Below are 13,489 nucleotides of genomic sequence, written 5' to 3'. Positions count from 1 at the left end.
ACAAGTATGATATGTACATAATAAATGAACTCATTGTTAAAGATTGTCAAAAGAGAAAAGAGAAAAAAGGGAGAAAAAAAATATATTATTATTGTTGTCGAGAAATACTACAATTACTTATTTATTGTAAAAAAAAGAAAAAAGAAAGATATTGAATGATGGACACATTTTTTAAATTAAAACAAATATTTACTATTATTTAGAAAATATATATTTTTGTATTTTTTAATTTATTAAAAATAATAATTTTTAAATATAAAATGTAAAAACATTTTGAATTATAAAAATAAAATAAATAATTTAAAAATATTTTTCTCAAAATTTACCGAGCGAAAGTGACAGACAGAGCAATGCTATGATTTATCCGTTTCTTCGTGCTCCCGGGCACCGTTTATAACCTCATATCCTCCCGACAACAAAACCAAGTGTTAGGGTCTTGCCTGGCGTGATCTGGAAACAGGAGCACCATTCATTCGATCCCCCAGCGGGTCACTTTATTCCCTCCCACCGCAGCACTTGTCACGCTACCACAATTTGCACGCCTCTCATTGGCTCGTACGTCCACGCTCTCACTCGGCGCGTGTCACGGCTTCAATGCGGCTCAGTATAAAGCATCGGTAACCTCCCTGGTCTCGACGTGGACCTGCAGCCTTGACGGGAAGATTAGGGAACCACCGCCCGCTCTCAACCCTCTCCCGTCCCCGTATATATATCTATTTCTCTCCCTCTCTCTTTCTCTCTCTCTCTCTCTTTCTCTCTATTTTCCCTCCTTTTCTCTTCAACTCTCTCTCTCATTTTCTAGGGTTTTTCTTTTTTTTCGGTTTTTCGCTTAGGGTTTCGCCACGAGCACACCGAAAATGAGCAGCAACAGCAAAGATCAGATTGACATGTCCGATCTCGGCTCCGCTCTCCCCGCCGCCGCAGCCGGTAATATCGTGCTCGAGCTTTACTTGTATCTGTTTTTCGTTCTCCGTTCGTGTATACATAGATGATTGTGGTGAAATGAAGTTGTAATGGTTTTGTTTTTCTGTGATTGATTGTAGCTCTTAGTGCAGAGGACCGTGCCGGTCTCGTGAATGTCCTCAAGGTTGGTTATTGCTGCTTGTTTTTGTGACTGTGTGATTTGTGCTTTGAGTTGATTTGGGGAGTGTTGCAGAATAAGCTTCAGAATCTGGCTGGGCAGCACTCGGATGTCCTTGAGGCCCTGACTCCCAATGTTCGGAAGCGAGTCGACTTTCTGAGAGAGCTGCAGGTTTGTTTCCTTTATCCAGTCCTGATGATATTTGTGAGAGAATACTATATTTTGTTCTAAAATTGTTTTCTGGTTTTATTTAGTAACCATCTGGTTATATTCTGCTGTTGAGTGTATTTGTTCTATGATTTTCTTACCATTGGCACTGCGATATGCTCCAAAATCTCTCATAGGTTAATTCTGGCTAGATTTATTTGTTACAGTGTGCAATTTTGGCCTCATTCTACAGTTTTTTGATATTTCAGGTGATTCTCTGTGGGGAGTTATGCTCATTTGGGAAATTTTTAGGAAAACTATTTTTTCTTTACGGCAATTGTTCACTCCAGTGACAGAGTAATACAGAAAATTTAGTAGTTTTGAATTTAGGCGTTGCCCTTCATAGGATCAATTTGTGGGAAGACAGAACAGCAGTTTTCACTACCTAATAGGTAGTATAGAAGGATATCACTTTTACTTTATGGTTTAAGATAATAATATTTCATTTTCCTAAACAGGGGGAAAACCGATCTCATCTCCCATTTAATGGAATTTGTCTCAAGCTTGATAACCATCTGGACTGAATGAATTAGCGGTAATCTATGAAGTTGTTTCTTTTTATCAAAGGTAGGGTAGTTTTCCTTCTAATTATTTCTTGTTTAGGTTCTAATTATGGATTAGGATTTAGAAATTTAGCAAACTTATCATAATAGTTGGTTCTAGAAAGTAAGGCCCTGGTTTTCATTGATACTTGTTTATTGCTAATGGATTACCATTGAAACATGTTCTTTTGTCGAGCAAGAGTTGAGGGGTTCCTGTGTTGGTAAATTGATAAGGTGGTGGTTATGGTCCTTCTAACATAATAGTTTAGATGAAACAAGAAGATAAAGTTCTTTCACTAGTTTAGAAAATTTTTCACAACTTTACTTTGTCTAAGTTTCTTTCTATTAACTCAATTTGCTAGCATTTTATGTAATTACTGGGTAGGAATTTTGATATAACTTATGTGACTGCTTATAGTATGGTGACTGCAATATGTCATAACGTCACATCCAGGTGTTTTACAAGGCATAGCACAATATAAAAGGAGTTAAGGATTTATAACTTTAGGTCCTATTGTCCCTTTCAGTTGACTCCATTTTGATTCACTATGCCCTGGCTCCTAGTTAGGCACAGTATATGGCTGAATGAATTTTTGCCCCCTGTGAAAATTGCACCAATTCTTACTTCCCATCTAGAAGATGCTATCAAAGTAACTTTCTATTTATTTCACTATTGATTCCCCACCACCTTTCCATTTTGCACCCTTCTAGATTAACTCCCTATCACAGAGAAAATGCATCGCAGTTCATTTGTTACCATGAAAGGGCCATTTACAATGTTGTAGTGTGTTGATGATTTTGTAGTTATTACTGGTTTCAAATATTTTAATGAAGGATTTACACACCTCAAACCATTACACAAATGATTAGTATGGCTCCCGGTCTGGAGGCAACAAGGGAATGAGGGTGGGTTTAGTAGTATTGGCCAGGAAGCATGAAGAATGCTAGTTTCTGCTTCACATGGAGATTTTCTCCTTTTCCTTTGTGGTTATTTTGCAATAATTGGAAAAAATAGTTTGTGGTTTCCATGGAGATTCTAGAGGTTTTTGTTTTTATTTTTATTTTTTATGTTGTAGGTTTTTTTTTTTTTTTTTGGGGGGGGGGGGGTATGAATCCAATAAGTTACCTTCTTTTTCACCACTTCATTCCACAGCTGCTGTAGAAAATTGGTTAAAGGTGGCTGGACTTTTGGTTCATACTGAAGTAGAGCTAATGTGTTGAACCTGAACCCGAAATTCCGACTCAGCCAAACCTAAGGTTCTGTTGAGTTTCATACCATAATTTGTTTGGTCATCAGTCAAGGAAGATGAATGAAGTTGATCTATATGTTGGTTCAATTGTTTGTGGCAAACTGAAAGTATCCATCCACATCCCACTAGCATGAACTTTCTCAAGCATTTCAGAACTTAGATAGTTAGATAAGTAGTCTTTAGGAGAAGGGAATCTAGGCAAAGCCACAAAGGTCATATGTGCAGGCTTACATTGAGGAAAGCTTGCAGCTGTTTTAGCCAATAAATGGTACATGCATGGCTTCCTGTGTGGTGCTAAAGTTATATTGGCCTTAGATGTGTGGTGCAACGAGGTTTATTATGGTGGAAATAAGGTTATTCTTTTTTCAAGTCCTGTTTATGTAACTTGGTATAAAAGAAAAACATGTTTCTGCAATTGGTAAAAAACAGGAACCCATAACTAGTGTCAACTCAGTTCTGATTAAAATGTTGGAGCTCTCTCTCTCATTTATGAATATCATGTAAACAAATAAAAGTGAACCTCTTTTGACAATTTTTTCTTTTTTACAATTTTCTGTCTTTTCTTAACATGAAAATTGATTTGTACACCTTTTTTGCTCTTGGGGGTACATGCAAAGAATGATTTCATCTGCACTTCTAATTAAGTATACACTTAAAAATCGTTCGTTAGGGATGTGCATGCATTAATCATTGTTGTAATGCATGCTTGTTGATTTTGTTCATAAACCTCTTGACAGTTTGAATGGTGCACCTATTCTCTCTCTGCAATGCTGGTTATTGTACTGCAGTATCTGTTCGCTAATGCCTGTTAGTGATAATGCATGTTGATGTTATTTGTTGAGTCTTGGATTGTAGCGTTGATTTTTCAAAATTTTTAATAAAATGGTACTTACAAAAAAGAAAAAAAGGAAAGAAAGATATGTAGTCTCAGCAAAAAAGAACAAAAAGATATGCAATGATTGGCTAAAGACTAAAATTGTTGGTTTGCTCTGAAGTTTAGTGTTTGCTCTAGTCTGAAATTTGTAAGTTTGCAGAGCGAACATGATCAATTGGAGGCAAAATTTTTTGAGGAGAGAGCTGCCCTTGAAGCAAAATACCAGAAGCTTTATGAACCACTATATGCAAAGGTATGGAGAATGTTGCTTGTTATTCATAGAGGTTTGCTTATTATGTTTCATCTCAACTGGATTTTAATGATTTCCCTATTTGTTTGTTTTTTATTTGTTCCAATGTTTAATTTGAGTCCCTTTTTTTACAGTCATTACGGTTATTCTTTATTGACTTTTGATGTTGTTGGGCATGTTGCAGAGGTACGGAATTGTAAATGGTGTTGTAGAAGTTGAAGGAGTTGCAAAAGACGCCACAGTGGACCAACAAGAGGATAAGGAAGAAGGTGACCTACTTATTTGGAAGATGCTGTATACTCTTTCATGATCTGTTATTTCTTTTGTCATATGAATTTATGGTTACGAGCCTAATGCAATCATTTGACTTATGAATTAAGACCAAGAAGCCTTATGTCTTTCTTTGCGCACTCATTTGCTGCAGAGAAAGGGGTCCCCAGCTTTTGGCTCACTGCGATGAAGACTAATGAAGTCTTGGCTGAGGAGGTAAGAGATGGAATAATTAGCCCTTCTCTTCCTCTGCATTTCACATGCTCTCTCTCTCTCTCTAATGAGTTGACTGACATTTTTCCTGTAGATATCCGAGCGTGATGAAGAGGCTCTCAAATATCTCAAAGATATCAAGTGGTGTAGGATTGATAATCCGAAGGGTTTTAAGCTTGAGTTTTTCTTTGACGCCAATCCATATTTTAAGAACTCTGTTCTGACGAAAACATATCATATGATTGATGACGATGAGCCCATTTTAGAGAAAGCAATAGGGTAATGCTGCTCTGCTTTTTGATGGTCTTTCTTGCAGAATTTTTTGCTCCTATTGAAGCTCAAATTGCACTTGGTACTTTGCAGAACGGAGATTGAATGGATCCCTGGCAAATGCTTGACTCAGAAGATTCTCAAGAAGAAGCCAAAGAAGGGTTCCAAAAATGCAAAGCCTATCACAAAGACTGAAAATTGTGAAAGTTTCTTCAATTTCTTCAACCCTCCCCAGGTTCCTGAGGACGAAAATGAAATTGATGAAGATACCGTATGTTATAAGTGCCAAAGTACTTGTTCTGTCCCTTCAGAATTGTACTTTTGTTTTTTCCCTGATCCATGTGTGCAATGTATTTAACAGGCTGAAGAACTCCAGAATCAAATGGAGCAAGATTATGATATTGGGTGAGTTGACCAAGTTTATTTTTTATGAAGTGATACATATGAACTTCAAATTCCATTGATGAGTCTTTATGAATGGGGAAGTGAGGGCTAGGGGTACAAGATTTTATGATCCTAGTGGTTCTGAGACCTCAGGCCTGATTGCTTGATATTGGCATTGCCATCCATGCGGTAGGGTTTCTTCCTAAGGGTTGTCTAATATGAGCTTTTGACATGAGAGAATTGCAACGTTGTAATCGTTTCTTGAACCTTTAGAGGACCAATGGATTATGTGTGTGTGTGTAAAATATCTTGAAAACCCTCTTAATGTTTTATTTAGTATATGATGTGGATGTTGTCACATGCAGGTCAACCATTCGGGACAAAATTATTCCTCATGCAGTCTCGTGGTTTACAGGGGAGGCTGTTCAAGGGGATGAATTTGAAGACATGGAGGATGATGATGAGGATGACGAAGATGGGGATGAGGAAGAATCTGACGAGGATGAGGAAGATGATGAGGATGATGAAGGTGATGAATCCGAAGAGGAGGGCAAAAGCAAGAAGAAGGTACTTAACCGTATTCCTCCGTCATACTCATTTTTTATTTTAATTTTTTCTGAGCATACTGATAAAAATATTTTGATCCTTCTTCCCCTGGGGCCATTTGATTGGAATTTTGTAGCATTCATCCAGACCGAAGGTGAGATGACATATCCGGGCAATTTTATCAATTTTGTTTTTGAGACTATATATAATGATATGGAGCATATTATTCATTTGGGAAACAAAATGGGTTTGATTGAAAATTACAGAAAAGTGGGAGGAGTCAAGCTGGGGAAGGTCAACAGGGTGAGCGTCCACCAGAATGCAAGCAACAGTAGTAATGTACCGGATTTGCAGATGGCACGATATATGGGGAGCTGGGTAGGGAGGTTCTGTTGTCCTGTGGCTTGTTGAGAGTTTTGGTCTATCATGGTTTATTACCCATTGTCTATGAAAATTTGTCTCTTTTATTTCTTTTTCCTTGTGAGGGATCAGGATCATATATTGGGTGCCTTTGGGATTTCTCGAGGGCTAAGTGTTGTGAAATTTCGATGGAAGTAGTCAAATATACAATACATATTAGATGTATTTTGATGTTTTGGACTTGGGACGATTTTTAAGTCTGCCTTCTCATTCTCACTTGAAAAGAATGTGTGCTTATTTCAATGCATATAGTTTTAATAGCCCGTCTGTAATTCCAGCCATAGTAAAGAAATAAGAGAGGGGGACAGGATGATTGATGCTAGCTGGGTTGTTGCTGTCTTTTGAAGCTCCTTTTGAGATTCGTACATCTATGTTCTTTTCTAGCTAGGAAGGGGACTATGTTGCTATCTACCCAGCCGTTAGTTATTACTTATTAGGGTAGGGCCTGCCTTGCAGCACTGGTTGATGCATAATGGTGTTGCATTCCTAATCTTGCAATTGGCCCACCTTACTAGCAGAATGTGCCTCTCATTAGTTGAATGAACGTTATTACAACAGAACAGAGACAAGGAAGATGTATAGATCTTTCATTCATAGATCTCGGCCCTTTAAATACCTAGAACTATTACATAGTCTAATTACAAGAATGCCATTGATTTATCAAACAATACAAAGCATACAAAATATCAATATAACAAAAAATACAGAAAATACAACAATACAACAAAATCTCTTCTAGTAATTATCCTGCACATGTTTGGCTATTATGTAGTATGTGGGATGCCAGAAAATTGTTTGCTTCCAAAGGGTAAAACGTGCTGCATTTGCTTGATAGGAAGAATTATTTGTGTATAATACATTTTTTTTTTTTTTGGGTGTAATGTAAAAATTATAAGAAATGCCAAGCATAGTAAAGTGGTTTAAACCTATGACGTCACTGTTATCATAACATCCATTATCAACAGATGTTGCTATTATTTTTTTTGGTTGGGAGTTGTAGAGAAGAAACGAACTTCTTTATGTGTTAAAGCTGACCATATTATGTATATTTTGACCGATAACCAACCGCTTGTAATGGTACACCCTTTGATTTTTCCAAACTTAGAATACCATTCCAAATTTCAAGTTGGTCCTTACCTGTAATGATAGGTTGTTGGCATGTGCTTCGTATTCTATGTTCTTTTCATACCCTGGTCCCGCCCTACTAATTTGATCACCTTACTATATAACAAGCCGTCGTTGATTAGAATACTTTAATGCGCTTGCACTTGTCTCAGCCCATTCCACCTCGTGGCCCATATTTTCATTTATTCTCAGTTTGGGCTTTTTACGGGCCCAATTCACTCTTTTCCGCCTTTTTCGTACTTAAACTGGGCCGGCCTTTATTCCCACTTTTAGACCACTCCTCTTTTTGGGCTTTAAATCTCTTCCCTTGCGCAACTTAATTGAGCCAGACCCTTTTTAGTTTCATTATTATTACATTTCCTGGGCCTCTAATCTCTTAGTTGGGCCTACATATAGGGTATCCTACATTAATCATGGGCCCTACGGCCCAATGTTATGCAACTCTCAGACCCTATATAAATGGTGGTAATTCCCTTTCAAAGAAGAAAAAAGAAAAAGAAAAAAAAAGGACCTTATGTCTGCTGAATTCATGATTTGTTTGTCAAGATTTCATCAATGAGTTAATTTCATGAAATTGTAGAAAAGAATTTAAGTAATATTAGACATCACGGCGCGTACACAATAAATGTATAGAAATTTTTTTACATCTAATTACGTCATTTTAGATAGATAAATTTAAAAAGAGTTATTTCATATATGTAATATGAAGAAAAGTCTTGAATTATGGTCCGAAAATTAGTAGTTCAAGTTAATGAAATTAAATGGTAGTAAAAGTTAAGACATACTAAAAAAAAGACCAACATGATCATGTAGTGAACACGATTTAAGACATCTAAAAATGATTAATTGTAATGCAGACAAAAACCGATACGTCAAATTCAATAAAATCCCAAACTAATTGGCATTACCTGTTCTAGAAATTGCATCTGTGTATGACTTTGTATATATATGTAATATATAATTGAGTGTACATTAGAGATGGAGGAACATTGTAGTGCTCCCAAATACTTGGATTATTCTGTATATTAGATTGGTAATAGTAGTAAAATTGATGGCTCACATCCACATCCATCCACCCACCATGTTTATATCACCCACAACAACAACAACAACAATTGTGTTAATTCTTAGCTTCCCTCCCTCACCTCACCCACCCAGTTATAACACTTTATATGTTACATTCTTATATTTGTTTTTAGAATAATTCTACATTGCCCAACATCCTTACATACGGGCTTACTGAATGAGGTTAAAATGACTCAATTGCCCTCGTCCATTTTCGCCTCTCTCCCTTCTCCTATGATTGTTTTGCAGAGCCCTCGCCTCCCTTCTCTTTGTCTTCTCCACGTGACCGCCGACTGTCGAGTCTCACCTCGCCTCGCCGACCATTCCTCCCTCGCCTCCTTTCTGTATTCTCCGCGAAACTGCTGACGTCCAGCGACGGTCGGCGAGGCGAGGTGCGGCAAGGCGACGATACTGGCGGCGAGGCGAGGTGCGACGGTCGCGCAGAGAAGACAAAGAGGAGGGAGGCGAGGGCTCTGCGCGCAGATTTGCCATGGGAGGGAGAAATGAGAGAGGCGAGGGATGAGTTGTGCAGTGGAGGATGTTTTGATCTTTTCGACCTTATTTTGTAAGCCTCTCTGTGAGGTTGTCTGGCCCTCTAGTAAAACTCTTATTTTTATTCTTAGATAGTCCTTGAAAACCTTTTCCTACATTTGATTCACGTAAATATTTTAGAGACGTCGTTTCAACGTTCTTAAAATATTTTTTTTCCAAAATTCTAAAAGATGCTAAAAAATATTTTTGAATCGTTATTGCAATTTTAAAAACATTTCGAGCTTATCTTATAACATTAGAATAATATCGAAAACGTATTTCTATCCACAAAGAGATTTTTTGTCTCTAATTAATTAGAGATGAAATTTTTTAGTCTCTAACTTAAATTTTTTTAATTATTTTTAGAATTTGTTCTCAAAATTTATTTGAATTTATTATAGAATTTATGTGTTATTTTATATTAAATAATTATTTTTTTATAATTTCTATATTAAAAATTATATTTATAAAAATACCTTTATATATATATATTTTTTATACGTTTTTTCTTACATTCTCATTTCTTATCTTTTTAAAAAGTATCGTTCTTTTGTTTTTTTTTTAATACATTTTTTCTTACATTCTTATTTTTTTAAAAAAATAATAATATTTTTTATTTTTATTTTAAATCATATCCATTATCCAACTGGGCTGTAGCGGAAACCTCTCTGCCAATTAATGGCTGTCACTCATGGCAAATATTCTACGCACGGCAAGCGGCAGGATTCTGAGAACGACAGCCACGTGAATACAAATATATATGTTCCCCACAATAATGGTGACAACATCCACCACCATATGCCCAAACTAAAATGTCCCACTCCTTCCCCATAGTCATAGTCAAGTGATAAAAGGGGTAGATTAAAAATTTGTCTAAAAATTCTTAGCGTAGATTCGATTTTTGGAGAAAGTAAAATATTTGTTTTTGAGAGAATCTTAAGAGTGATATTAGTGGTGCTATGGTCTACAATCTTGATCATTTGGACACATCTCTCGATTTACCTTCTCAATGTAGTTCTAAGAGCAAGGTGGCTAAAGACGCTAGTAATGGGGCGTAATCTAAAAAAAATATCCCACTCCTTCCTCGTGATGATCATGGGATGAATTCAACAGGGACACAAATAATAGTACGTAATTTAAAGAAAAAAAAATTCCCCCCCTCCCCAGGCACCGATAAAATACTAAAGGATTAATAAGAGAGCATTGAAGATTCAAACTTTTGTAGAGACAAAGTCATGATATATCTTGTTGCTTATTTGAAGGTCTCGATTATATGATGTAAAGGGAGGTTTACGGTGAGAATAGCCACTTCATACGAGAGTGTATCAAGGAAAGTTCACCTATTATCTAGAATTAATCGAGCGTATAGTTCAAAATTTTCAAAATAAACAAAAAAAGAACTTTAACTAATTATGTATGGAAAACACTTCGACAATGTTATTTTAATATTTTTTAAATATTTTTTATATTAAAATATTAAGAAATATAAAAGAATATTTTTAAATGGTTTAAGTAATTTAAAAAATGGTTCGTACCTACAGTAATGGTGGCAACATCTATCACCATATGACCAAACAACAGTGTCCCCATGTTTATAGCGACACTTTTGGAAACGTCTATATATGCCTTCTGAGAACATTTGCCACCGTTTTTCGCATTCAGTGTAGGTAAGTCTTGAAATTATTATATAATAATAAAAATAGTTCTTCCTATTTAAACGCTCCAATATTTTTCAACCATTTTTACTTAACTATGATGTGAAAACTCATCGCGGGTGTCATTTTGACGTTTTTAAAATGTTTCATATATTAAAATAACGAAAAATTAAAAAAAACAATTATTTTGGGTCATTTTTGTAATTTTAAATACGTTTCGAGACTATTTCATAATATTTGAAAAATATTGAAAACGTGTTTCTAATTTAAAAATGCATTTCTCTCTACAAAGAGGCTACAAAAGGAAGTTAATATGATTTTTTTCGTCTGTAACTCAAAATTTATGATTATTTTTAGATTAAATAATAATTATTTTTATAATTATTTATATTAAAAATTATATTTATAGAAAAAGATTCATATATTTTTTACACGTTTTCCCGAGTTTTTATTTCTTACTTTTTTAAAAAATATCGTTTCCTTGTTTTTGCTTCTATTTTTGCGAAATCAATTCTAAAATTTTTGAAATAAAATGAAAAATGTGGTAAAATAAAAAAACCCATTCCACTTCTATATTTTTTTCCTTCTATTTCCCCATCCTCAAAGCCCATTTACTCTCTTTCTTAACAAGTATAATAATATAATTAATTATAACTACAATTATATTGAGTATAATAATATACATAATTAATTATGATTACAAATAATAAAATTATAATTAAAATTAATAAATAATTAAATATTCATTATGTTAATTATATTAAAGAATTAGTTAATTATAGTATATTAATTATAATTATAATTAACTAATTAATTTAATTAATTAAAATTTATTTAATATAATTTAGGTTAATTTATCAAAGTTAATATGGGAAGGATTTTTAATGTTGAATATAGATTCAAAAAATTAAATATTATTTTTAGTTTTTATTTTCATTTAATTTTGCCTACACCTCACAACAAAATTTAAATAATATTCATAATTTTCATATTTTTTAAGAGAAATGGACTGGAATGAAAATGATAGAAACAGATAGAATGAAAATTTCTCCACGACTACAAAGGGCGTGTTTGATAGCCAATTTTTTCTATGGAAAAGACAAATTTTTCACCCAATTTTCTACTTGTGCATTGTTTGATAGCCATTTTTTTCTAGAAAAATCATTTTCCTTGCAATGGTCATGTGAGCCCATTTTACTTCAAATCATGGAAATCAAATTCTTTAGAGGAAGGAGATGAAATTTTCTAGGCAATTGAAAATAAAGGATGGGTGGCGGCTAGGAGATAGGAGAGAAGGGCAGGTGGGTGGGGAGGGTTTATAAATTATTTATATTTTATATTTAAATAAATAATAAATATAAATATATAAAAAGAAAAAAGAAAAAATATTCTATATAAATTATTTTTTTGGAAAAAAAATAATTTTGTAGTTTTATTTCTTTGAGAAAATAATTTAATTAATTTAAAATACATTATTATTTTAATTTTTCTGTGCAAAATTTAATATTTTTCAATACATTTAATTTTTACCATTGAATTCCATGAAAAATAACTAAATTCTATGAAAAATATTATCAATCAAATACAAAAAAATAGAAAATGACATCATTTTCTAAATAAAAAATTATACCAATCAAACAGATTAAACTTCCAATTTTCAAGAATTCATTTTTCCTGCAATTCAATTCTCTGAAATTCACTTTCTTTCCACTCAAATTCCACATTTGCAATAAAACGCATCTTAAATGCTTTTATTGGTCGATTGAATAGTTTAAAAGATAATATATTTATAATCATTCAATAAAATTAATTATTTAAATATTAAAAATGATACAATAAACTTACTTTTGTCAACAAAATACATTTGTCACTACTTCACCACTATTTAATCATTGCACTTGGACAGTATTTGCCCAATCTCGAACCTCGGCCCAACATCAGCCCCCAACTCAATCTCAGCCCTTGGCTCACGACCTAGCATCGGCCCATAGCCCAATCTCTACCCTCGACCTAGACCCAATCATGGCCCTGCGTTAGCCTGCAACAACATTATTATCACTGCATGCTAGGTATCCTCGCGCTCTAGATCCCATCCTTATTAATGAAGATCCGCAGATCTCATCCACATTTAATGAAGGTCCTGTCGACACCATGCCATTGTCAAGGAACCCCATTGACGTCAGATATCTAATCCCATCACTCTGCAACACTTGATGCACGCATGCATGCAGAATGACCTCTATCTCCTTCTTTTATATAAACTAGCTCTCCTAAGAGCCCATGTATGTTTTTCTTTAGCCTACCAATACTGTGTCACTTTTCTCTCTTACTTACTTGAACGTTGGAGTACTTGCAGGTGTCAGCCACTCCCTCGACGAGCCGATCGCTGAAGCCCATTCTTTGTTGTTACAAGCTTGCATCTGACCGTCCCTTTGGGTAAGAAGGAACATCACTTTAGAGATCGTTTGGCTAGTTTTTTTTTTTTAAAGAGCTTTAAAGTTTTATTTAACTTTAAACTTTCTAAAGCTTTTAACTTATATAGTTTTTAAGGTAAAAATATATTTAAATGAAATATATTTAAAGCTGTCAGTTATATAAATATTTTCTTTTGACATAAATAAATTCATTAAAAAGTAAATATAATAAAAACATGATTAATTATGTTTTATAACAAAAGTATAACATATAGTATGATTTTTATTAATAAATTTTTATATATCAAACAAATATATTTATTTATTTGTATAAATTTTATATAAACTATGATATTTATATGATAAACTATAAATTTTTTATATATTTTGCA

General features: G+C 34.0%; 1 protein-coding gene across 1 annotated transcript; it reads left to right on the top strand.

The window, feature by feature from the left end:
- Nucleotides 1-630: 630 nt before the first annotated feature.
- Nucleotides 631-6,534, top strand: LOC127795072 (nucleosome assembly protein 1;4-like). Its single transcript, XM_052326519.1, has 13 exons — nucleotides 631-703; nucleotides 834-927; nucleotides 1,044-1,087; nucleotides 1,157-1,252; nucleotides 4,115-4,207; nucleotides 4,389-4,473; nucleotides 4,629-4,690; nucleotides 4,782-4,966; nucleotides 5,051-5,228; nucleotides 5,319-5,362; nucleotides 5,707-5,908; nucleotides 6,024-6,041; nucleotides 6,154-6,534. The coding sequence occupies exons 2-13, from the start codon at nucleotides 858-860 to the stop codon at nucleotides 6,220-6,222; spliced, it is 1,146 nt and encodes a 381-aa protein (XP_052182479.1). The 5' UTR covers nucleotides 631-703; nucleotides 834-857; the 3' UTR covers nucleotides 6,223-6,534.
- Nucleotides 6,535-13,489: the final 6,955 nt, after the last annotated feature.

The sequence above is a fragment of the Diospyros lotus genome, chromosome 2 (genome assembly GCF_014633365.1).
Source record: "Diospyros lotus cultivar Yz01 chromosome 2, ASM1463336v1, whole genome shotgun sequence".
NCBI classification, from domain to species: domain Eukaryota; kingdom Viridiplantae; phylum Streptophyta; class Magnoliopsida; order Ericales; family Ebenaceae; genus Diospyros; species Diospyros lotus.
This window is presented reverse-complemented; position numbering and strand designations above follow the sequence as displayed.

Excerpts from the sequence above, each read along its gene's own strand:
- LOC127795072 (XM_052326519.1), top strand. The coding sequence starts at position 858 with ATGAGCAGCAACAGCAAAGATCAGATTGACATGTCCGATCTCGGCTCC. Across the intron at positions 4,474-4,628 it reads ACAAGAGGATAAGGAAGAAG|AGAAAGGGGTCCCCAGCTTT; the intron begins GTGACCTACTTA and ends CATTTGCTGCAG. Across the intron at positions 5,229-5,318 it reads ATGAAATTGATGAAGATACC|GCTGAAGAACTCCAGAATCA; the intron begins GTATGTTATAAG and ends TGTATTTAACAG.